Below are 25,491 nucleotides of genomic sequence, written 5' to 3' on the forward strand. Positions count from 1 at the left end.
GCATAAAAGCATCAAGTTAGCTGCAATGGGAGGCTATTCCAGAAACTGGAGCAAGTGAGGTTTTCCAGCACATTGATGAGGGAGAAACTTCCCAGGTTGAAGGGAGGAGAAGGAAGCCTGAGGATTTTGTTTTGTTTTGTTTTGTTTTTGTTTGGTGAGGCAATTGGGCTTAAGTGACTTGCCTAGGGTCACACAGCTAGTAAGTGTCAAGTGTCTGAGGCCGGATTTGAACTCAGGTCCTCCTGAATCCAGGACAGGTACTCTATCCACTGCACCACCAGCTGCCCCAGGAAGCCTGAGTTTTTGCCAAGTCTCATTGCCTATTCTACTTGGACCAGAGGGGACCCTTCCAGTCTCAAAGGTTCTGGGGGATGCTGGCATATGAAAAATCTTGCATCAGTGTCCTAAACAACATCTCTGAATCAGTTGTTGGGAACATCAGCAACACTGGGGCCAAAGACATAGTGGACTTGTGGCTCTATAAGGAGTCCAGCAAAGAAACTACATCATGCCTAAAGGAAATGTCTTTAGGATTCTGCAAATGTGAGGAACAGGATTTCCACCAATCAAAAGCTTTGAGTTACTTCTTTGCCACATTTGCTCTCTAAGTATGATCCCGCTTTCTCCTGGACTCTGTATATACTGGTGGAAGAGCATCCCAGACCTTTGGAGAGAGATTTTGCATAAACTATTCCTATTGTACCACTTTAGTAAATACTCCCTTTCTAAAAGCTACTTATTAAATGATTCTCCACCGACAATCTTCAGGGTAAGCACACTGGTAGGGGTTCAAGCTGATGGCTTTTGAGAATCATTCCTAACCCCCTCAAGGGTTCCCCTAGAACACTAAGAGGCAGATGCTGCCTAGTTCTGGGAACTGGTTCTATTCAAGTGGGAGTTAAGATGAGGACCTTTACACTTACATGGGCTTTGTTGGTCAGCGCTGTTATACATACCATGATGCTTCCTAGGGTTATTATAGGACAATCTCATCTACCAGAATCTCAGGAGATGTATCTCCAAGAAGACTGTCTGAAGCTTTGTGGTTGTCAGGACAGGGCAGTCTGTGCTCAGCCCCTCTGCCTGTGGGTGGAGCTAGAAGGTAAAACCACCAGTTACCCCTAGGACCCTCAGTTGGAAAGGAGCAGAAATGACTTTCACTGTCTTAGAAACAAGGGCACTTGGATTCTAGTTCAGGCTCTGCTACTAATTAGCTGTGTAATCATAAGTAACGCCTTAACTCCCCAATGGCTGAGATGTTTCCCCCAGTACAAATACCATAGGCTGTGCCTTCAAATTGAGGGAGATGAATGACCCTGAGACGCTAGTCTGAGGCCAGGGAATATGGGGGGAGGGAGGGGAGGTCTAAGGGTGTTACAGTATAGAGATCAGGATGGGGTGGAAAATAGGAGCTCTTACTAATCTAGCATTTGATAGCTTTCTATTTTAATGAATGAATCCCACTAATTAGGTGCTAAGCTCCATTTTTTCTTTTTTTTTTGGGGGGGGGGTGAGGCAATTGGGGTTAAGTGACTTACCCAGGGTCACACAGCTAGTGAGTGTTAAGTGTCTGAGGCTGGATTTGAACTCAGGTCCTCCTGACTCTAGGGCCGGTGCTCTATCCATTGCGCCACCTAGCTGCCCCTAAGCTCCATTTTTTCTTTTTTTTTTGGGGGGGGGTGAGGCAATTGGGGTTAAGTGACTTACCCAGGGTCACACAGCTAGTGAGTGTTAAGTGTCTGAGGCTGGATTTGAACTCAGGTCCTCCTGACTCTAGGGCCGGTGCTCTATCCATTGCGCCACCTAGCTGCCCCTAAGCTCCATTTTTTCAACACTGGTAAAGGATCAAGGGGGTTGTCAGCACCCTATTCAGCTCCCTCTAAATTCAGTGCCCCTGGTTACCTTTTTGCCCCTTGCTATGAGGGCTTTCAAGGCCTGAGACAAAGTCTAGTACAGAACATGTGAGCTTACAGCCGTTCTCAGGAATCACCATAGGAATTCATAGGGCTAGGAGGTTTGCCTCTTTGCTTAGACCACAACAGCTCCCTGTTAAATATTAACAAGGACCTTCGCTGGGAGGTTTAGTAGGAATCACAGCTTCCCAGTAACCAAAGACCTTTGTCTACTGCTTCTAAGGGGAGAGGCAATGGAGCCTGCCTGGCAGAGCTTGGGTTTCCTTTAAAAGCAATTCATTAAGTTCAGAGACTGAAGGGCGACAGGAAGCTCTACTGAGCCTGGATGAACTAGGAGTCAGATTACAGCCTATGCTGACTGAGGACCAAGAATATGCAGGCAGGGAGAGCTCCTCTGATAATTCATAGCCTGGGTCCCCATCAGTTTGTTTTATTAAATCATGGTAAAGGAATATCAGAATTGAAAGGCAGTATGGTATAGTAGGTGGAGTGCTGAATTTGTAGTCAGAGAGACCTGAGTTCAAATCCAGCCTCAGATGTTTACTAGATGTACTACCCTAGAAAAATCACTGAACCTCTCTGAGTGTTGCTTTCCCCATCTGTAAAATGGGAATGATAACATTGATAGCATCTATATCACAGTTATAAGATATAAATGAGATAATGTATGGGCATGGAGATAAGCAGAGAAAAGCCCTACAACCTTGTATCCGGTGGGACTGTGCCTGGCAATAGATAGCAGCTAGCAGCAGGGAATTTGTGTGCTACACATAAAAATAAAAACAAAAACCCAACATTTAGTGCATTTTTGTGGTTGAGGAAAGGAGAGGAAATTGGGGTGGTGATGAAATCAGAGCAGTTGTAAACTCCAAAATAGATTATTCTATTGATTGCTTTAAATAATCATGAGAGTTTATACTGAAATCCAAGGACAAAAATACTGGTAAGTAGACATATGGTAGAGTCATATTCTACAATATGGGCCAAACTCATCATTTCAAAAGGGTACTGCTTACATGTGGGGGGAAGGGACAGGAAGGAGCATTTAGTAAGTGCCTACTATGTGCCAAGTTCTGTGTACATGCTTTACAAATATTATCTCATGTGAGCTTAAACAACAACCCTGGGAGGCAGGTGCTAATATTTTACAGATGAGGAAACTGAGGCAACAAAAGATTGCCCAGAGTCACAGCTAGTAAGTGTCTGAAGCTGGATTTGAATTCAGGTATTCTTGAATGCAGGTCTAGCATTCTATCCTCTGTGCCACATGGCTGCCTCAAGTGTAAGAGGGGGTTGATCAGTGTAGTCAAATGAAGGAGTTCGTTGTCAATCAACCAAATGAAATTATGTAGCATGGGCCCTAATCAAATGAAGAGTTCCCCTAATCAAACTGATGGCACATGGGGATCTCGTAGTCACTAAAAATAGTGGTGAAGAATATCAACCCTTCAGGGGCAGCTAGGTGGCGCAGTGGATAAAGCACCAGCCCTGGATTCTGGAGCACCTGAATTCAAATCAGGCCTCAGACACTTATACACTTACTAGCTGTGTGACTCTGGGCAAGTCACTTAACCCTCATTGCCCCGCAAAAAAAAAAAAAAGAATATCAACCCCTCCCTGATAGCCTATAAAGGAAGCTCAAAGTTCTTAAGGATTTGTTCTTTGCCTTTTCCATTTTGTCTTCTTCCAAAGTTCAGTGAAACAGGTAGGATTTCTCTACCCGCCCTCCCCAGCCCGCCAGACTCCGTTTCCACCCTTCCTCCCCACCCCAAGGTGACTTAGCAGAAGCTCCAGAGAAGTGGGAGACAAATACTTGTGTACACCCCGAGGGGTATTTTCAAGGATACTTTTCCAATATTCCAAGCCCTTTTGTAAAGGTCCTGGCAGATTTTGAATGCCATAGACAATGTGATCTTAGGATCTAGCTTTCTGGCAGAGAAGGGAGATTCCTTTGCAACTTCAGCTTTGAGAGTTGCCTCATGGAAAAGAGTTGCCATGCTTGAGAATTTGACCACTGGACCTGGTGCAACAATATGATTTCTTGATGCATCATCCTCCTTGAAGAAGGGAGCAGACAAGTCCACATGGTTCTGGAGTTCCTCAGACAGTGAAGTAAGAAAGGAGCCTGCTTATTTAACAGTCTCTGAAGTAGGTTTACCTTTGGGAAGGAATCTAAACCACAAGACAGTATTACAAGTCTTAGAAAGACCAGAATGCTTTGAGAAAGATGAACTCACTGGAATATCAGAGGGTTGCCCTGACAACAAACCCAAGTTCATTTCCCCAGGTTGGGGGGAGGGCATTAAGGAGGCAGCTGGTGGACTATTTGAGTACTTTATGCTTCTTCTGGGCACCTAGGTGGCACAGAGGATAGCAGAGTCAGGAAGACTCCTCTTCCTGAGTTCAAATCTGGCCTCAGATACTTTCTAACTGTGTGACCTTGGGTAAGTCACTTATCCCTACTTGCCTCCCTTTCTTCATCTATAAAATGAGCTGGAGAAGGAAATGGAAAACCACTCCCATATCTCTGCCAAGAAAACCCCAAATAGGGTCACGAAGAGTTGGATACAACTGAAAAAAATGACTTAACAACAACAAAAGATAAGTGATAAAAGGATATGAACAAATAATTCTCAAAAAGAATTGCAGGACCAGCTAAGTGTCAAAGTAGGATAGAGCACTGGCCCTGAAGTCAGCAGAAGCTTAGTTCAAATCTAGTCTCAGACACTTACTAGTTATGAGACACTGGGCAAGTCACTTAACCCACTCCTCTCCCCATTGCAAAAAAAAATGAAAACTATTAGCAACCACATGAAAGGAAGTTGCCAATTTTTAATAAGAAAAATGCAAATCAAAACAGTTTTGAGGCTTTACCATATACCCCCAAATTGGCAAAGATGACAAAAGATGGGATTAGTCATTATTGGAGTGGCTCCAGGAAGATAGGCACAGAAATCCATTCTGGAGTAGCTGTGAGTTGACCCAATCACTGAAGAAAGCAATTTGGAATTCTGTGGAGAAAATGACTTAATTCCCCATACTGTTTGACCCAGATTCTAAAGCTGGATATATACCCCAAAGAGGTAGATGGCAAAAAAAAAAGGCCCTAGACACACCAAAGTTTTATAGCGGCTCTTCTTTGTGGACACAAAAGAGAGAACTGTCCACTGTCGAATGGAAAAAAAAAACAAATGGTGGCCCCTAAATGACATGTGACTGTGCCAAAGGAAACCATCAATATGATGGCCAGAAAGAAGAACATGGGAAGTCATGTGAATTGATGCCAAGTGAAATAAGCAGGAACTAGGAAAACAATATACACCGCAACGACCACAAAACGAATGAAAAGAACAAAAACAAAAGCAGGGAAACTCAATACTGTAAAATTATAATGACCCAACTTGGCCCCAAAAAAGAGATAGGAGAAACACCTCACCCTACTTCTTTCAAAAGCTGGGGGCGGGGCAGCTAGATAGCTCAGTGGTAAAGCACCGGCCCTGGATTCAGGAGTACCTGAGTTCAAATCCGGCCTCAGACACTTGACACTTACTAGCTGTGTGACCCTGGGCAAGTCACTTAACCCTCATTGCCCTGCAAAAAAACAAAAAAACAAAAACAAACAAACAAACAAAAAGCTGGGGGACTATGGGTATGGAATATTGCATAGAATGTCAGATACTTTAAATATGTCCATTACTTTTCTTGAACAGTTTTCCCCCTCTTTTATATTCTTTGTTATAAGAATGGCTTTCTGGGAGGGTGGGGTGGGGAAGAAAAACATTGGTAAATGGAGATTATGGAAGTGTAATGGGGGCATATATACACAATATGTGACTGCAAAGATTATTGCATAGGCACTAAGGATTGAGCCCTTATTGATCAGCATCCTTCCCTGCCCCCAGCCCCCATCGACTTATGTGGTGGAGGTAGGCCAATGGAGGTAGTCCTCATATTATATAAAAACAGAAGATACCAATAAAAAAGTATTTCTTTTAAAAAAAATGCTAGTCCTGGGGCAGCTAGGTGGTACAGTGGATAAGGCACCAGCCCTGGATTCAGGAGGATCTGAGTTCAAATCTGGCCTCAGAAACTTGACTGTGTGACCCTGGGCAAGTCACTTAACCTTCATTGCTCAGCCCCCCCAAAATGTTAGTGTTGGCTCCTGAGTCCAGACTCAACATTAAGAAAATAGATATTTCTCCTTTTTCCAAGTTTATTTTATTAAAATATACAGTGACTGAACATCAAGTAAGTATTGTGAACAGGAACAGTCTCCTCTGGCTGCAAGTGAGGAAGGTAGAGAGACACCAGAGCCTAGGCTCCTGACAATCAGACATGCGGCCATGCCTTATACTACACACACACACACACACACACACACACACACACACACACTAAGGAGCATCTTGTGCAAATCAGTGGTCCCCCAGGGACTAGTCACTCCATAGCAGGAGCCCCTAGGGAGAGGGACCAAGGCTGAAGAATTCCCAGCATACTGTTGGCTCGTCTAAGACAGACTGGCCCTAGTGTTTAGAGATGCAGGGAGAGAGAGAGAGGAGGGAGGGGAATGGAGATTGATGGAGGCTGGAGCCTGAGAATGACCAGGAGAGCCCCTCTGTGGTTGTGGGGAGAAAGGCTCAGAATGTGGAGTGGAGACCAAGCAAGGGGTGACCCTCGAGAAATGACAAGAAGACCTGGGTGTGTGTTGGTGAGAAAGGTAAGAAGAGGCTGAACTGAGCTCAGTTACTGAAGTCCCCTTTGGGATACTCTTTCCCCTGAGTGCACATCAGGGATGAGGCCTAGGAGGGCTGTGCTTTGAACCAAAACGACCTGTCTGAGCCCCAGGAAGGACCAGCACAGCCCTGCATTTGATGTGGTGAGCACAGAGCCAGGCTAAGTCCAGCAGACAAGTGATAGGGGTGGGAAAGTCCCCTGCAGTCAGGGGGAACCGGCCGGATGTGGAACTGAACTGCCAGGGTCGGGACCTGCCTGAGTGGGGATGAGCAGCTGCAGAATAATGGAATGTATCTAGTTGGAATGTTCCTTGGGGTGGCAGCTGTGTCCCTCACACCATAAACAATTGAGATTCCCCATTGTACTTGCTTCATCCCGAAACCCCAGATGCTGGCTCTGAGACCCTGTGGAGCCAGCCAGGATCTTCTTCCTAGGGAGGAGATGTATCAGAAAGGTTCCTTCCGCTTCCCGTGGGATACTTGATCAAAAATCACACTGGCTGGTTTTCCTTGAGGTCATTCAGTAGTGGATTGTAACTACCACAGTAACCCAGATTCAATCAGTCACCCTTTAATCGTACACAGCCGAGTGTAGAATGTAAACGAGTCATATATAGCCTATATAAACCCATATCCAAGCCTTTTCTTGTACATCAGATATTTGGAGTAAAGGAAGGAGGTAGGGGATGGTTTGAGTCCCTTCTCTTGAAGGTTTCTGACAACATGGTATCCCAGATAAACGGTGCCCCCACGTTTTACTCCTTTCCTTTTCTCAATGCCCCCCTTCCTTCCCTGAAAATCACAATGCCATCCCCAGCACTGGGCATGGCCAGTCTGACTCTGTGGCCTGGTCAATACAAACATGGTGCCTGCCTGGTTGTCACTCATTCCGAAACATGGAGTTTGTGCTTTTGAATATTACTAGGGGTGGGAAGGAATTGAATTCCCATTTCTCTGAGATACAGGACTCATTCCAGGAATTCCTTTTCCTACTTCTCCCAGTTATTGGGAGGACACCGGGACAAAAACCTTAAACAAAAACCACCAGGGAGAGAAGGGGACAGCCTTCTCTTGGAAAAAGAGGGTATCTAATGACCAGGCTCCGTAGAAGGCCAAGCAATGCCTCCTGGCATTGCTGTTGGTGTTGGCCAAGTTCCCACTTGAGGGGCCGCAATTAGGCTTTGTGCTTTTTGAAGAGGTGTGGGACAGACAGTGATCTTCATTGTTGTAGGTGGGGGCTGTCTCCTTTTGGGGACTAACAAACTGGCTAGCCTAGATAACCTCTAAGGTGACTTTCAGTTCTAAATCCTACAGGTATGGTTCTCTCTACCCACAGGGAGGAAGCTCCCATCCTTCCAGCAGGCAACCTGTCTGAACTGGCCAAACCTGATCCCCGCCTCCACCCATCCCTGAGTTGCAACAGTTACCCTCTCTGCCTGAGAAGAAGAAGATCCAAACAATTTGTTAATCCAAGTCTGAGCTCCCTAATCTGGCTGTAAATAACAGACTCCGATCTTTGATCCAGGATGGAGGACTTCCCTTCCTTATCCTGGGGCAAGAGTGGAAGATAGTTGTCATTAAAATTCTCTATTAAGCAGACCCCAGTCCCTGAGTTTGGAAGGCTATTTCTTTCCTGGGGTGGCAGAGTGAATAGGATTCTCCTCCTCAAATCCTGGGTGGATCCCTCTCCCTTTTGCCAAGTGCCTCATTGTGGTCTCTGCCTGTCCTGAGCTCAGCAACTGTGAAATTCCTGTTTTCTCCTGTGCTTCTATCTGTTGTGAATGACTTACCAGAAGGCAGGAACAAAGCATGCATGGAGCTTTCCTTTTCTTTTTTTTTTTTTTGGTGAGGCAATTGGGGTCAAGTGACTTGCCCAGGGTCACACAGCTAGTAAGTGTCAAGTGTCTGAGGCTGGATTTGAACTCAAGTACTCATGAATCCAGGGCCCATGCTCTATCTACTGCACCACCTAGCTGCCCCGGAGCTTACCTTTTCAATCGAGACATGCCACCCCCCACCCCAAAACTCCCTGACCTCTCAGCGAGGTGAATCACTGCCCCCTTCTTCATGGCTTCCCTCCTGGCAGCCACAATGCCTTCCAATGGAGGACAGGCTGGGCCATCTCTCCAAGCAGGGGACAAAGCTTCCCCTCCAGTGAGGGCTGATCTAGAATGGACACGTAACAGAATACCTGCAGCTTGGAGGAGGAAGTATGGCCTCATGGGCAAAGAACAGTGGATCTGGAGTGAGAAGACTGTGGTTAGAACCCTGGTTCTGCTACTTACTAGCAGTTTGAATTTGGTCAAGTCACTTCCCTTCTTTAGGGGACTTAGTTTCCTCACCTGCAAAATGAGGAGGGTTGAAATTAAGTGGCCTCTAAAGGTTCATAACAGCTCTATGATATTATCCTAATGAGGAAGAAAAGAGAAGAGAGCTCTAGGGATAGCTTTGACCCATTAATATAGGGTCACCAACTTTGTCCCAAGAGCTTCAGGACTGAAAGAGGGGTGTGTGAATTTAATCCCACGGCCTCTAAGGGCTGCAGAGGAGCTGTTGGCCTCAGGAAGAGGTGAATATCTCTATTAGTGACTGTGCTGTCCTCTGTGAGAATTCAAGCCCTTTTCCTGGTAAAACCCAGTTGTCCAATGGAATTGGGGGACACCTCCCTAAGCAGGCAGAAGGTATTACAGACTCCTTTTTGAAATGTGCAGATTTCACCGAGTCCCTGAGTCACAGGTGTCCCTTGGGGAAGTGGACTGGGGAAGTGACATTCTATTACCATAGATACCATCTCCTGGTCTTCCTAGTAGGAGAGAAATTGGTACATGTGATACTCAGCCCAGATCTCTCTCTCTCTCCTCTCTGTCTGTCTCCTCTCTCTCTCTCTCTCTCTCTCTCTCTCTCTCTCTCTCTCTCTCTCTCTCTCTCTCCTCTCTGTCTGTCTCCTCTCTCTTCTCTCTCTCTCTCTCCATCTCTTTCTCTCCCTCTTCAAGTCTAGGGGAATATTATGTATGTGTGTAGCAAACTTTTAAACTTTTGTTGGTTTTTTCCTTCTTTTTGTTTTTGGAAATCAGTAATAAAAAAAGTTTCTTGTGATAGTGGCGCCTATCAGTATGAAGGTGGACTTCTGAGGAGGAGGCTAGGAAGGGTGGCAGCTGAATGCCTCCCTCTTCTTCTAGATCACGTTCTCAAATAACTGCATGGAACTCATGATGTTTTCATCCTATTTGGAGTAAGAAAGAAAAAAAAACAGAAAGGGGGACATTGTTAGGAGCTGTCCAGCATGACAATAGAATTCACTGTAAATAGATTCTAGGAACAGTTATAGAAATGATGATAGTGATTAGGTAATTCAACCTAAGTTAATTTCATCATAAGAAAACATAGATTAAATAGGAGTTTAGAGTTTATTAGGTCATGTGATGGGGGTCACTGCCTGGCTGGAAGAGTTTTTGAAGCCAGTTGATGTTGATTTGAAGAGAGGCTTCTGGTGCCTTTTTCTCCAAAAATCTGTTCAATATTCCAAAGGTCCTGGTTATGAATAAACCACTTTCCTCAAAGGAACTGCATCTGATCCCATAGATGAACCTTTTCTTTGCCGAAGAATGTGAATGGAGGATTTGGGAGGCTCTATGATGTCAGGACTTTGGTGTGGAGGTAGGGGCAATAGCAGTGGGCCAGGAAGGAATGCCAGGCTTGCAAAACTCTAAAGGATCCCAGGAGATGTCTCCAAGTAGAATGAACCTGAGCTAGGTGAGGGCCAGGAATGGACCTAGACCTAAATCATGTGTGATACTATACTCTCCAGGCTGTCCTTGCTTAGCCTCAGCTTGGAGAGTTTGGACTACTATTGAAGTCCTAAGAGAATCATGACAATCCCAGGTCATCTCCTTGACTAAGAGGTGGTTGTCAATGTCTCATGGGAGGGGAGGGGATAGGCTAGAGTCTTTCTGAGGACCCAGGATTGAGCAAGATGCCCTGAAAAGTTCTCAAAGGAAAGATAGTGGTGGGGAAGATGTGGAAGAAGAGAAGAGAAATCCCCCAAATATTCCTATTTCTCTGGATCTGCAGAAGAGAGATTTTCTAAGCAGGTGGAACTAGCCTCTTGCTGTGTTTCTGGCTAGGCTGAAGGGGGAATGAAGCTCACCTTTTGACAAGTCTCTAGGAATTCTTCAATGGTAACCACTCCATCCTGATTCCTGTCCATTTTCTGAAACACAAGCATATCCATCTATAGAAATAAGTCAAATCCAGGGGTAATCTCCTAATCATACCTTTAACTACAGGAAACTCACTTGGTCAAGTCCTTCCCTCCCTCCCTCCCTCCCTCCCTCCCTCCCTCCTTCCTTCCTTCCTTCCTTCCTTCTTTCCTTCCTTCCTTTTCTCCTCCCTCTCCCTCTCTTCCTTTCCTTTCCCCCTCTTCCCTCTGTCTCAGTCTCTCTGTCTCTCTCTCTCTCCATACAGCATTTGTTATATGCCTGCAATATGAAGGCATTGCATTAGGCACTCAGTTAAGTTTCAGTAAAGAACATCCTTAGACCTGAACCCTTCCTGTTGTAACTGATATAACATTTTTCCAAGTAGGTGCTGGATAACATACCACTAATACTGTCCTGTTCTTAGATGGCAAACTCTGGAGACCCTGACTTTCCTGGCTCACTCTTCCCATCACCTCCCTCCCATCCCAGTTATAAAATGTTCAGTGATGCTTTCCTCATTTCCATTTTTCTTTCTCCTGGTCATTCTCCCACCTACCTCCTGCTCTGACCACCAGCCTTTCCTGCATCCTTCAAATCTGCCTCCTCAGCCTCTTTCTCAGGACCAATTCCAAGTAATCAGAATGATGTTTCATATTTTCTATAGAGCTCTGTATTTTACAACGTGCTATCATATGCTTTGACTTCACTTTTCAAAGCAGTTATCTGGGTAGTCAAGGCAGGTATTATCATCCCTCTTTTCAGTTGAGAGATCTAAGACCCAGAGAGGTTAACAGACTTGCCTATGGTTTATAGCAAGTCAGCAGCTTCAATGGAACAAGAACCCAGGTTTCACTGAATTGTAACTGACCCCCATCTCTAAGCTGAATGGTTCAACTTACGTTTCACCATCTGCTTACATTTAACTCAAGCAAAAGTTAGTTTTCAAACTACTCCCTATTCATAAAAATTTATAAATTTGTTTAGAGCTGGAATAGATGTTAGAAATCAGTTAGTCCAAGTCTCTGGGTTCACTGATGATGGCCAAGAGAATTAAAATGACCTGTATAAGGTCACACTGATACTTAATGGAGGAGCCAGGACTGGATCCTAGAGCTCCTGACTCCCAGATTAGTATTCTTTCCTCAACATCCCACTATCTTTCACAGAGTCTCTTCCAAAGTGTTTCATCAAGGAAACACCCCATGTTTCTTGAAGAAACAAAGAGGGGACTGTAATGATTGGAATGATGCCACCTGCTGGAGACTTACTATAGGAAAGCTCCGGCATGAGGAGAAGGCACCTGGGGGCAAGATATGTGGCTTTTCTTTGGCGTCAGGAAGTGACGTTTGCTTGTGGGAAGAAGAGGGGGTGAGGCTGGCACTCTCACGCCCTTTCATCAGGACTATTGTGGAGAGCAGAGCAAGAGAACAGTAGCTCCCTGAGATAGATAGATGAATCTAGGCCTTTCTCTCTCTCTTCACCAAATTCTTATTCTCCTTAATAGATGCTTAAAAGTCTAAACTCTTGCTAAAGTTTATAATTTACTGGCAACCACTCATTAGATATTTTAGAAAGACTAGCTAGAATTTTAGCCCCTTACAAAAGTCTGGGGACAATGTCTGGGAAAGAAAGGCCAAGGGGGATAGTGATAGAAGGGAAACAGCAGTCTCTGCATCAGTAGGTAGCAGCTCCCCCCCAACACTTCATATATGATGGTCTTAGGCCATGTCTTTGCTATCACCTTGTCAAGACTTTACCTCCTCAGGAATTGTCTCTAAGAAATCACACACTTGGGCTCTTAATAAAGAGACTTTCACACTCCTCTCCGTGTTTCCTGATCTCTGGCTCCATCACTTTCCCAGGAGCTGGGCCATTACCTGGAAAAACCTTTCCACGTGCTCCAGTGGGGCTTCTTCCCTCAGGATGGGGTAGGTATGACGACCCATCATGTCATAAATGGATTTCATGATGGCCAGCATTTCCTAGGATGGGGAACAGGGTAGTGGTGAGATCTGAGACATCCTGGGGACTCTCTATTTTGGGGAGGAGGGAACAGGAAGTCTGGAGAACTAAGAAGGGACCTTCATTTGGGGATTGTTCCAGTGCCTCTGGTAGGACTCCACCACCTCCATACTTCCAGAATTCCACACTTTCTGCAATAGAAGGGACAATGGCAGGGATGGTGGCAAGGGCCCTGTGGACTCTCAAGAACATTACAACCCCTTTAAAGGGGGCTAGTGGCCCTTTGAATTTTGCTAATGGCCTATATTCAGTCCTGCCATTTGTTCTTCTATTATGTTCTACTATACCCAGAATTATACTTGGCTATCCTGTTTTCCTGGTAGTAAACAAAAGAAAGAGAACCTGATTTTTCTCTGTCCCATTTTTGCTGTTCCTTTCTGTTTTCATAATCCATTGGTATTAGAGCTATTCCACATGAATTGTCAGTATTCCTTATGGAACTACCAGGTGATTGCAAGCACTGGGCCAGGTGTTAGCAGCCTTGTGGACTCCAAGTGCTGATGATGAACTAAGCAGTTACCACAAAAGTGGCAGAACTCTGTTGACTTTTGCATTTTTGGAAGTATAGGGAAACAGAGAGGAAAAGAAGGGTTTTGGAATCAGAGGACCTGGCTTCAAATCTCAACCTTGCTACTTATATGATCTTAAGTCACTTAACCTCACTGGGCCTCAGTTTCTTCATCCACAAAATGTAGGGGTTGGACTAGATAACCTGTAAGGTTCCTTCTGGCTCTAAGATCAAGAGACCTCTAAAACCAGTGGCCTCTGGGACTAGTCAATTCAATTCAGGTCAACAACTATTTTCCAAACACTCCATGTATGAATGAAGCTAGGCACCTGATAGAAGCACTAATAATGATAAGACTTCTGTGTTTAGTGCTTTATGTGTGGCCCCTCAGGTGAGCTTCCCAACTGCCCTGGGAAATGTGTGGTCCCAGTATTTTTATCTCCATTTTGTATTTAAGGAAACTGGGGCTTAGAGAGGGTAAGCCCAAGGTCATATAGCGAACACATCAGGGCCAAGACTCAAACCTGAACTCTTTCTACCACATCAAATGACAGTATTCAGTAGAATACCACTTCAGTCATACAAGGATCCCTGATTGGTGTGGGCACTCCACCAAAACTGATTGCGAGTTCTCTATGGCTTCTTAGATGGGTAGGGAATCATAGAACTGGAAGGGACCATCTAGTACTATACAACCCCCTCTTTGAACAGACAAGGAAACTGAGGCTGAGAGAGGTTAAGTGACTTGCTCTGGGGTCATAGAGCTACTAAATGTTAGAGGCAGTTTCTGAACTCAGATCTTTCTGGCGCCAAATCTGTCTCTCCATCCTTACTACATGTCTCTAAGGATTTTTGCTAGGCTGAAAAATTCATCATCCTACAGCCAACTTAGAGATGAGCTGCCTTGGATTTTGACATAGGCTGGTCTTTGGCTGACAGGCCAAGTTTCACTGGGCTCACACAAAGCCTTTCAGTTTGGGAGGACCCACTGGGTCTTATTGTCCTTTGGCCCAGCCTTCAAGAACAATGAATCATCTCCTTGATGTGGCATGAGAGTAGGATCTTATCCAACTTCAGCTGAATAAGGAATGAAAAACTGAAACCAATTACTGCACAACTCTTAATGCCTTACCCCACAAAAGAACCTAAAGCAAGCAGAGCTTCAGAATCAGACTGACACTCTAAAACAGACACTCTCTTTCATTAGTAGAACTGCACATTTAAAACAAACCACCTGTCTAACTTTGACTCTGGGCCAATCACAGACCAGAATCCTCACACCTCCCTTCATTCTAATGACTAACACAAATGTTTTTGACCCTCTCTCTCCCACCTCCCATTCTTTACCACTTGTAAGTAGGCACCTCTTTTGTGATGTATCCATCCTTATTAATATCATAGAGATTAAAGGCCCATTTCAACTTCTCATGGACTGTTCCTCGCAGCAAAATTGAGAGACCCACCACAAAATCCTGTGGGAAAAAAATGAAGAAAAAAGAGAACTGTGCTGAAGACAGTTGGATTTTGTTAACAGGGGATTACTGGCAATAATATAGGGCTAGGGAGTTGATCTGTGATTTCACTGGTACTGTGTAGGGAAACTCTCAGATGAAGAGATTCTTTCTACCAATGTAGATTAGCACCTTCTCTGAAATTTCTTATTTTAGAAAGTTACCTAGAATCCTGACAGGTTAGGTACCTTGCCCAGGGTAACACAGCCAGTAAGTATCCAGGGTAAGACTTGAACCCAAATTTTCCATGCTATCTATGATAGAAATAAAAATGTCATCAAAACCCACTAATTTAGACTAATTTGGGGTGAGATGCCCTGATGCAAAAAAGCTAAATTACAGAATATTTGGGGGAAATACAATTTTTATTATTTTCAGGTCCAAACAATAACTAGAAATAGGCTAACAATGGCCTGCTGAGTAGAGGTCTTACAAGACCTGCTTTAATGGATTGGGTTAATTTACTAGTAGAGCAAGTATTTTATGACCTGAATACTAAAAAAAATCATAGCATAAAAAATTTAGAAGAGAAACAGATCGTATATCTTTCAAAGCTTTGAATGTGTGGGGCAGGGGGAAAGAGGGAGGTGAATTCAAAGCTAAAAAGGGATAGAGCAAAAGATAAAATAGATAATTTTGATTACATGAAATTGAAAAGTTTCTACACAAACAAAATCAGTGAAACCAGGATAAGAAGAGAAATAGTCAACTGGGAAAAAACCCTTTGTATGAAATGCCTCTAAATAAGCATCTGATATTGAAAATATAAAGACAACTAATTATGTATAAGACCAAAAGCCTTTTAACCATAGATAAGTTGTCAAAGGATCTGAGCAAAGTTCTCAAAAGAAGAATGGAAACAATAACATATGAAAGAATGCTTTACAATTTGGAACTTTGCCCAAAGGGCTATGGGACTGTGCATACCCTTTGACCCAGTAATACCACTACTAGGTCTGTATCCCAAAGAAATCATTAAAAAGGGAAAAGGACCCAAATGTACAAAAATATTTATGGCAGCTCTCTTTGTGGTGGCAAAGAATTGGAAATCAAGGGAATGCCCATCAATTGTGGAATGGCTAAACGAGTTGTGGTATATGGATGTAATGGAATACTATTGTGCTGAAAGAAATGATGAGCAGGCAGATTTCAGAAAAACATGGAAAGACTTAAGTGGACTGATGCTGAGTGAAGTGAGCAGAACCAGGAGAACACAGTAACAGCAACATTATGTGATGATCAACTTGTGAGAGACTTAGCTCTTCTCAGCAGTGCAATGATCCCAGACAATTCCAAAGAACTCATGATGGAAAATGTTCTCTACATCCAGAAAAGAAGAACTGTGGATTCTGAATGCAGATTGAACCATAGTGTTTCTAAAAATAAAAAAGAATGATCTAACTTGCTAATATCAAGAAAAACACAAATCGAAGCAAGCCTAGGATTTCACCTCATGTGCAGCAAACTGGCAAAGATAACAAAAGACAGGAATAGGAAATCCTATAGAGAGCATGTGGAAAGATGGGCACACTAATGCATTGTTGGTGGAGCTGTGAATTAGCTCAATCATTTTTTTTTTTTTGGTTTTTGGTTTTTGTTTGTTTTTTGTGAGGCAATTGGGGTCAAGTGACTTGCCCAGGGTCACACAGCTAGTAAGTGTTAAGTGTCTGAGGCCGGATTTGAGCTCAGGTACTCCTGACTCCAGGGCCAGTGCTCTATCCACTGTGCCATCTAGCTGCCCCAGCTCAATCATTTTTTAAAACAATCTGGAATAATGCAAAGAAAGTGACTAAAATGTCCCTAGCCTTTGACCCACAGTGTGCACTGTTAGGTATATCCCCAAAGAAGTCATTGACAAAGAGAAATACCCCTCCATACACCAAAATATTTATAGCAGCAATATTCTTTTATAGTAGCAAAGAACTGGAAACAAAGTCAATGTCTATCAATTGGGAGACTGGCTTAACAAATTGTGATATAGATATATTAGTGCTCTGTAAGAAATCATGAATATGATGAATACAGAGAAACATGGAAGTGGTTACATGAACTGATGCAAAGTAAAGTAAGAAGAGCCAAGGAATCAACATACATAAAAACTACAAACAATGTAAAAAGAACACCATAACCACCAAAGCAAATGAAACCAAATGCCATGAAATCATAATGATCAAATTTGACCCAAAAGAAGACACTTCCACTTGCTTCTTTGCAGAGTTGGAGGACTATGGATATGAATCATAACATCAGGCTTTTTCTTTTTTTTCGTGGGGAAATGAAGGTTAAGTGACTTGCCCAGGGTCACACAGCTAGTGTCAAGTGTCTGAGGCCGGATTTGAACTCAGGTACTCCTGAATCCAGGGCCGGTGCTTTATCCACTGCACCACCTAGCTGCCCCCAACATCAGGCTTTTTCAATGAGCTGGTTAGTTTTGCTGATTTTTTTTTTGGTTTCTTCCTTCAAAATTTAGTTGTTGTAGGAAATGGCTCTCTGGGTGGATATGAGAGGAGGAATATACAGTGGGAAATTTGGCAGATATAAAAACAAAAGATATTAATATTTTTAAGTATAGTAAATATTTGAATGTAAATAACAATTCTAATGGCACCATTCCCCATCCTGTCTTCTATGATGATACCTAAAAACAGATGTCTGGATTTTCCTTTCTCTTTAGTGGTTTCAATGTTCTCCTGCCATCTTGAAACAAACCTTTTGGGAGGTTCATATGGCCCAGGAACTGTTTCTCCTGTCTTCAGTCAATTCAGCTTTGCTGATGGCAAGGGACATGGGGGGGTTCTGGGGAGGGGGGGTGTACACTGGGCTTCTGCATGCTGGTAGAAATTAACAGCTGTTTCAAAGCCAAAAGAGGAGAAGAAGGGATTTAAATTTCTGGCTCATGATCCTCTTTTGCAAAAATAATAATTCCACTAATTCCTAACCAGCCACATTCAGCAGATAAGTGGGTTGGTTTTTTTTTTTAGACTCTTGAAAAAGTAAAAATGAATAGGTTTAAATCAACATTTCTGATGTTAAGACTAAGCCTTAGGCCATCAGATCCTTGGGCCTCAGTATTCAGTGAGTACTTTTCCAGTGAATCAATTTTGTTTGAGATTAGGGTTCTTCAGGCCTAGGAAGCAGGGCATGTATAGCACAATAGAAAGGGCACTGGATTTAGAGTCAGAAGACCTGTATTCAAATCCAGATATTGTCACTTAATAACTGTGTGAGTCTTGATAAGTCACCTTCTCTGGGCCTCAGTTTCTTCATCTGTAAAATTACAGGGCTAGACTAGATTCACCTCAAGGTTCCTTGCAGCTCCAGATCTATACTCACCCAGGCTCCCATGTTTGTAACCTTGGAGTTATTTTTGACACTTCCTTATCCCACGCCCCTTTCATCTCTAATCAATGACCAAATCTCATCAATTCAATTTCTTTAGTATCTCATGGCTGCCATTTCAGGACAGGTATTCATTACCAACTATCAAGATTTAACAGACTTTTCCACCTTTACCCTCTTCCCTCTCTATCAGTCCTTCATACTATTATCAGACTAATTTTCCTGGTATGAAAATCTAGTTAGGTCACTCCTCTTCTCAAAAACCTTCAGTGGCTCCCTCTTTTTTTTCTCTTTTTTTTTTTTTAGTGAGGCAATTGGGGTTAAGTGACTTGCCTAGGGTCACACAGCCAGTAAGTGTTAAGTGTCTGAGGCCGGATCTGAACTCAGGTACTCCTGAATCCAGGGTCGGTGCTCTATCCACTGCGCCACCTAGCTGCCCCAGCTCCCTCTTACCTATTAAGTAACATTCAGACTCCCCTGTCAGTCATTCAGACCCTTAATCCAGTCACACAAAGGAGCAAACCTTCCATTAGTGTGGAGAGAATGTTATATGGTGGCACTCCCAACATTTATTTTTATGTATCCTCCTCTTAGGGAATTCCTTTTTCCGTTGTGCGTGTGTATTCCTGGATGTCTGGGCCAGCCCAGATTTATTCCTTCCATAATTCTGCCACAAAGGCTAGGTGGCACAGTGGATAGAGCACTTGGCATAGAATCAGGAAGACTCATCTTCCTGAGTGCAAATCTGCTCTCAGACTCTTACTAGCTGTGTGACCCTGGACAAGTCGCTTAATCTTGTTTGCCTCAGTTTCCTCCTCTGTAAAATAAGCTGGAGAACAAAATAGCAAACCACTCCAATATCTTTGCCAAGAAAACCCCAAATGGGGTCATGAAGAGTTGGACGTGACTGAAATAACTGAACAACAACAAGGAGAGAGAAACTCCCCATGCATCTTTTTTTCCCAACACAACACATGAGAAGAATGGAGTGACGCAAGGGTAAGCAACTTATAGACAGCCACCACTGGCTCCCCTGCCACCTCCCCCATGGCCCTGTGAATGTTTCTTGCAGAGGATAGCAATTAGAAATTGAGGAGCAACCTTTCCCTGCTAGCCAAGAACTGGCAGGGCATGCTGATAAGATTTCAAAAAGCAACTAGAGAAAGCTTTGCTTTCCCCCTCATTTTCCTGTTAGGGACAGATTACATCAAAGCTCGTATCACCATGTGGATGATTTTTCTTCTCACTTTGGGAGAGAGCTGACTTCAGGGGAAGAAGGTACCCTACTCCCCCCATTATAGGCAGCCTGGTTGTTTCTTTAAAATGATCTGTTTCTCAATTGCTTACTATTATTGTTATCACTGAAGAACCTGTCTCCTCTTTATAGAAAAGAAAATCCAGCAGCCACTAAATCCTTGTCAGGTGTGATTAATGATGTCAGCAGGTGGAGATTTGGGGAAAGATTTGCTCTCTAGACAGAGACAGGGGATGCATCCTTCCTTCTGTGGCTGAAGCACCAGAAAATAAAAGCAGATGCTGATCCCATATGGAAGTTTCCAAAGTAGTGGAGGTGTACTGATACATACCCCGAGGCAAGCTTGAATTTCCATGAATTTGTTCAGTTGTTTTCAATAGTGTCCAACTCTTCATGATCCCATTTGGAGTTTTCTTGGCAAAGACACTGGATAGGTTTGCCATTTCCTTCTCCAGGTCATTATATAGATGAGGAAACGGAGGCAAACAGAATTAAGTGACTTGCTCAAGGTCACACAGCTACTAGGTGTTGGAGGCTAGATTTGAATTAAGGAAGACCAGCCTTCCTGACTCCAGGCCTAGTACTAAATCCATTGCATTACTTAGCTACCCCATTAATAAGAGTGCCTCTAAGCAGAGAGAAAATAACATATTTAAATACATATCTCTAGACCTAGCAGAGATAAACCTTTGAGGAAAAAAAAGTGATCTAAGCACAGGAAGGTGAGGTTATTGTTGTTCATCCTGTTTTCGAAGAGGACTAATGACATCAAGGGATGATGTCTTAACTTGCATGTGAATGGGATTTAAGTGAAACAGAGCTGCACAAAGTTATCAGCCTCCCTCTCTCTTCCAGAGTCATCAAAGTTCAGTGGCAAGACTGCTGGTAATGGCCCAGGATATAACGGAAGACCTTGGCGTCTTTGATGTCTGACCAAGCTTTAGCACTCCACAGTGCCTGCTTTACCATTTGAACAAATGGTTTTCATCCACCCATTCTGCAGGAAGAGAAGGTCTTCCCATGTTTGGGGTTGACATTCCCCTCACTCACTGACAGGTTTGAGGTCAATCAGTTACCATCAACCTCGTTTAGCCCATCTGCCTGCCCACGTGATATTATGGGAGTGTGGCTGCTGCTTATACCACAGCTTCTTGGAGTGGACATAAAAGGTGAATGAGCAGTCCTGAAAAGACCTTAGCAAGCCCTCACACCAGAGGTACCAGTCCTCCCTGAGAACCCCATGTGCACCCACCTTTTAAACCCCCTGAAGTAAGAGAAACTTTCCTTAATTCTTTAATTCCTTCACAAGTGAGGTGGGGACCACACTCAGAACAGAAGCTCCTGGCTCTACTCTGCTTTTGTCTGAACCCCTTGGTCCATGCTACAGGTGGGGAATGTCTTAAAGGGAAACACACCAGCACATAGCATGGTGCCTGACACATAGTAGGTGCTATATAAATGTTAGCTGTTAATATTACTATTATTAATCACATAATAAATGCTTGTTGATTAACCAATTATAAATAACATATTCAAAAGGGCTACCATTCCACACTGCCTCTTGCTGCTCTGGTATGGCCACACATTATATGTACCAATGGAGAAGCAAGCAAGAAGAATGACTGTCAGGTATGGTCTAGTATCGCCTATCTGAATTAGAATAGCTGAGTTGCTTTCAATTTCTTCTCCCTAAACAAGGCTACCTGGGAAATTAGGCCTTCCCAACATGAATTAAATTCAACAAACACTTATTAAGCACATACTGCACACAGCGTATCACATACATAGGATATATATGGGAGGTTGAGTGTGATAAGGATAACGAAAGAGAGGGGGAGAGAGAGAGAGAGAGCTAGAGAGAAAGAGAGAGCTAGAGAGGGGAAAGAGGGGGGAGAGAGAGAGAGAAAGCGCTAGAGAGAGAGCTAGAGAGAAAGAGAGCTAGAGAGAGGAGGGGGAAGGAGAGAGAGCTAGAGAGAAAGATACAGCTAGAGAGGGGAAAGAGAGAGGAGAGAAACAGAGAGACAGAGACAGAAAGAGACAGAGACAGAGAGAGAGAGCTAGAGAAAGATACAAATGTAGTGCTCTAGGAAAATCTGAGCCTCTGGGAATTCAGGGTGGTAGCTGGCCTGCTCCAAAAGGGACTCTAAGCCTCTTCAGATATCAGGCCTCAGTATACCTAAGGTCTAGACTTTCCTTCCAGAGAATAAGCCATTGGCAGGTGGGTGCTTATATCCCATGCAGGGTTATCTCCTATGCATGCTTCATGCTTCGCCATCTTGGAATGAGGCTCTGGGATGGATGTAGAGTATGTGTTCAGTCCTGCCATCCAGGGACCCAGTCACCTATTTACTCCTCTGTCACTAGCCTATCTTAGAACCTGAAGAGATCCTGATCCTTTCTGAGTCAGAGGCAGTGAGAACCCACACCAAATTGGGCTTTAGTTACCATATGACCCTAGAGGGTACAATGGTTCCTATCAACTAGTTACTCTTCATCATTTGATGGGCAAATTACCTACTCCCAGTCCCTTGTCACTATGATTCAGAATCAATGTCTTCTGAGTTGAAACATCTCTCCCCATACTCTCATTCCTATCTACCTTAGACTTCTCCTCCATATAATTTTCTACCCACCCATTCTATTGAACTCTGAATAATCACTCTACTATTAAACATGCTTCCCTGTAACCTTCACAACACATCCTTACATCTCGTGCTAACAGAAACCTGGCTCTCCCCAGGAGACATTGCAGCTCCAGCCTCCCCTTTTAGAAATGGATGATTCTTAGTCACTTAACCCTCATTGCCCCGAAAAAACAAAACAAAAACAAACAAACAAACAAATATGGGGGGGGGGAGCTAGGTTGCACAGTGGATAAAGCACCAGCCCTGGATTCAGGAGGAACTGAGTTCAAATCCAGCCTCAGGCACTTGACACTTGCTAGCTGTGTGACCCTGGGCAAGTCACTTAGCACTCATTGCCCTGCAAAAACAGAAACAAACACAAACAAAAAACCAAAAAACCCCGAAAGAAATGGATGAGTCTTTTCTTGTCTCCTAGAAGCAGTATGTTGTTGTTGTTACTCATCCTTCAGTTTTGAAGAGGACCAATGACATCATGGGTGATGTCTTGACTTGAGTGTTATTTGGATTTAAGTGAGGCAGAGTTGCACAAAGTCATCTGCTTCACTCTCTCTCTCAGACTCATCCAAGTCCAATGGCAGAACAAAAGTCAAGACTTCCGGCAATGGTCCAGGATAAAGTAGATGATTTTGGTGTTTTCAGTGCCTGACTAAGCTCTACTCGAGGTGATCCACAGCACCTGTTTCAGAAGCAGTATGACTGGAGAAGGAGTAAGTATATGCCACACCCTCATTTTCTGAATGGTCTCCTTACCACCATTTTTCATCAACTTCTCTTCTCTTAGCCTCACTCCATCCAGCTTTATCACCTAGTCCAGTTCAGTCATTTATTCCAGGTCATTCCTTTTCCCAGGAGTTCAGAACCCAGCTCATATTCTTCCTCTCTACTCCATGGAGACTTCAACATATATAATGATGCCCCCTTGAAACCCTGGCCTCCAAGTTCATCAACTTCCTCAAATGCCATGACCATCACCTTCACTTCATCTTAGTCATGCAGGAATCTTTCCATTGCTTCATGAGTCAGAATTCTGAAATTCCTCCATCCAATCACAAACTCCTATCCTACCATCTCTCTTTCTGCCTCACTCCTCCTAAACCCATTCCTCATGTCTATCCTGATTCCCAGTTCTTTCCCTCATCTCTCTTCTCCCATTCCATCACCCCTTCCCTGGCCTTACTTCTTTTCTCTTTATTTTAGACTCTTATACTATCAGTTATCCTTGAATCCCTTGTCACCTTGTACTATTGCCAGTCCTGTTTGGCTAAACCCCAATCCTGGGTCACCCTTACTGTCTGCCTTCTCCAATCCTATTCATCCACATGCTGCTAAAAGGCTTTTTTCATTGCATTGGGCGGTGCGGGGATGGGGGAGAAGGATCATGCAATTAGGCAATTGGGTTCACTACAAATTTAATTTATCCAATCTCAACTGGACCCTCTCTGCTGCACTGAAGGAACGTAAATATACTTGCCTCTAGCTATTTTTAACTCATTTATTCAGAACTCCTTCCCAGTGGCAAAGTCCATCATTTTTATAGCCTGACTTCTTAAAAGTACCATACTCCAATACAAAAGAAATTGCAGATTAAATAACAAAAATTAAATTAAATAGGCTGCTTCAGGAAGTTAGGAGGTGTCTGTGTGTATATGTATGTGTGTGTGTGTGTGTATGTGTGTGTACACACACCTTCTATCTATATGTATATATATACATATCTATCTCTATTATCTATTTCTATCTATCATCTATCTATCTATCTATCTATCTATCTATCTATCTATCTATCTATCTATCTATCTATCTATCTATCTATCTATCTACCTAGACGTGGGAGGAGAGGGAGAGAGAAAGAGTCCTGTGATTACAATATGATGAAATCCTAATGAGAAAAGTCCCTGTACCAGTGCAGGTCATCACCTTCTCTGAAATTTATTTATGGTCTTAGATTGTCTCAGGCAAGGACAGGTTAAATAATTGCCCAGAATCATAAAACCAGTATGTGTCAGAGGCAGGACTTTAACCCAGGTGAGCAATCTACTCTGCCATGCTGCTTCTCTGATGTAGCTATCCACTGTGTCACACTGCCGCTGAGAGGGAGCACAATGTAGTGAATAGGGAGCCATGAAGACCCAGGTTTCAGTCCCTCATCTGGCATATGTTGGCTGTATGACCCTGGGTAAATCACTAAACCTCTCTAGGGGTTTAGACCAATGATAACAAACTGATAGAAACGGATCCTTCCCGCTACGTATCATTGGCTATGAGTTCAACACATTCTGTTGTTCAGTCATGTCTGACTCTTCATCACCCCATTTGGGGTTTTCTTGGCAAAGATACTGGAATGGTTTGCCTTTTCCTTCTCTAGCTCATTTTACAGATAAGGAAACCGAGGCAAACCGGTTAAGTGACTTGCTCAGGGTCACACAGCTAGTAAGCATCTGAGCCTGGATTTGGATTCAGGTTTCCTTGCTCCAGGCTTAGCACTCTATCCACTGCACCACCTAGCTGCCCTTAACACATTCTAGGCACCTGTATAAACCTACACGTTGCAGAGATGTTGACCTACATTGGTAGGGGGGATTACCCTACCTCAGAGTTCTCCATACCAATGAAATCAGTAGCATTCCTACTTCCTATACATGTACACACAAACTTACAAACACTCATTTATATACATATGTGTGTATATACTTTCAAAATCCAGGTCCAGAGGGGGCAAGTGATGCTGCTATGAAGTTTCCAAACAAGATCTAGGCTTTCTGATTTCCGGGACAGTACGGGGTTTATTTCTCTACTTCACAGACATTACTTGATGGTAATGTGCTAGTGCCTCCAGAACACCGGGAACTGGCTAGTAGTATTTTAAAAACTGTTTTTAAAGCATTGTCGATATTGTTATTATTAACACCATCACTAATCCAGAGATTTTTCAAGTCAAACATGCCTGCTTTGCCTCTTTCCCGTTAGCTGCCCTTGAACTTCGGAAAGCTGAGGCTGAGGCAGTATTGATCCGAGCTTCTCCGTAAGGTTTTCCTCTCTGTGATGAGGTTTGGGCTTACAGCTACAGCTATTTTTAGAGACCTGGAATCCACCAAACCTGGGGCCTCTTTGAAACAGACCTCCATGACTGGCCAGGGGCAGGAGCCCCACACAGAGTAATGCAGCACTCTCTGCTAGGGGAGGGCTTCTATTTCCTGGCAGGACACAGAAGCTGGGCTTCACTCCACACACGTCCTCAAGTGAGCTGACCCTTCAGAAACAGTGCTTGTGGGTTATCCGGCATCTAGGGCGGTCTTACTTGGACAGTAATGTGATCTGAAGGGCTCAGACCCGCCCCAAATAGCAATTTGTACCTAAGATTTCACC

The 25,491-nt window shown here is 43.7% G+C and overlaps 1 protein-coding gene across 3 annotated transcripts in view; it reads right to left on the reverse strand.

The window, feature by feature from the left end:
* Window positions 1-9,603: 9,603 nt before the first annotated feature.
* KCNIP3 (potassium voltage-gated channel interacting protein 3) overlaps window positions 9,604-25,491 on the reverse strand; it is a 173,522-nt gene continuing 157,634 nt past the window's right edge. For all 3 annotated transcript variants that reach the window (XM_043985998.1, XM_043985999.1, XM_043985997.1), the window contains 4 exons: window positions 14,740-14,847; window positions 12,723-12,827; window positions 10,794-10,856; window positions 9,604-9,869 (listed from right to left, as the gene is read on the reverse strand). In XM_043985998.1, the coding sequence (XP_043841933.1) occupies window positions 9,822-9,869; window positions 10,794-10,856; window positions 12,723-12,827; window positions 14,740-14,847 (324 nt within the window). In that variant the 3' untranslated portion in view covers window positions 9,604-9,821. The remainder of the gene's footprint in view (window positions 9,870-10,793; window positions 10,857-12,722; window positions 12,828-14,739; window positions 14,848-25,491) is intronic.

Source organism: Dromiciops gliroides, chromosome 2, assembly GCF_019393635.1.
Source record: "Dromiciops gliroides isolate mDroGli1 chromosome 2, mDroGli1.pri, whole genome shotgun sequence".
NCBI lineage: Eukaryota > Metazoa > Chordata > Mammalia > Microbiotheria > Microbiotheriidae > Dromiciops > Dromiciops gliroides.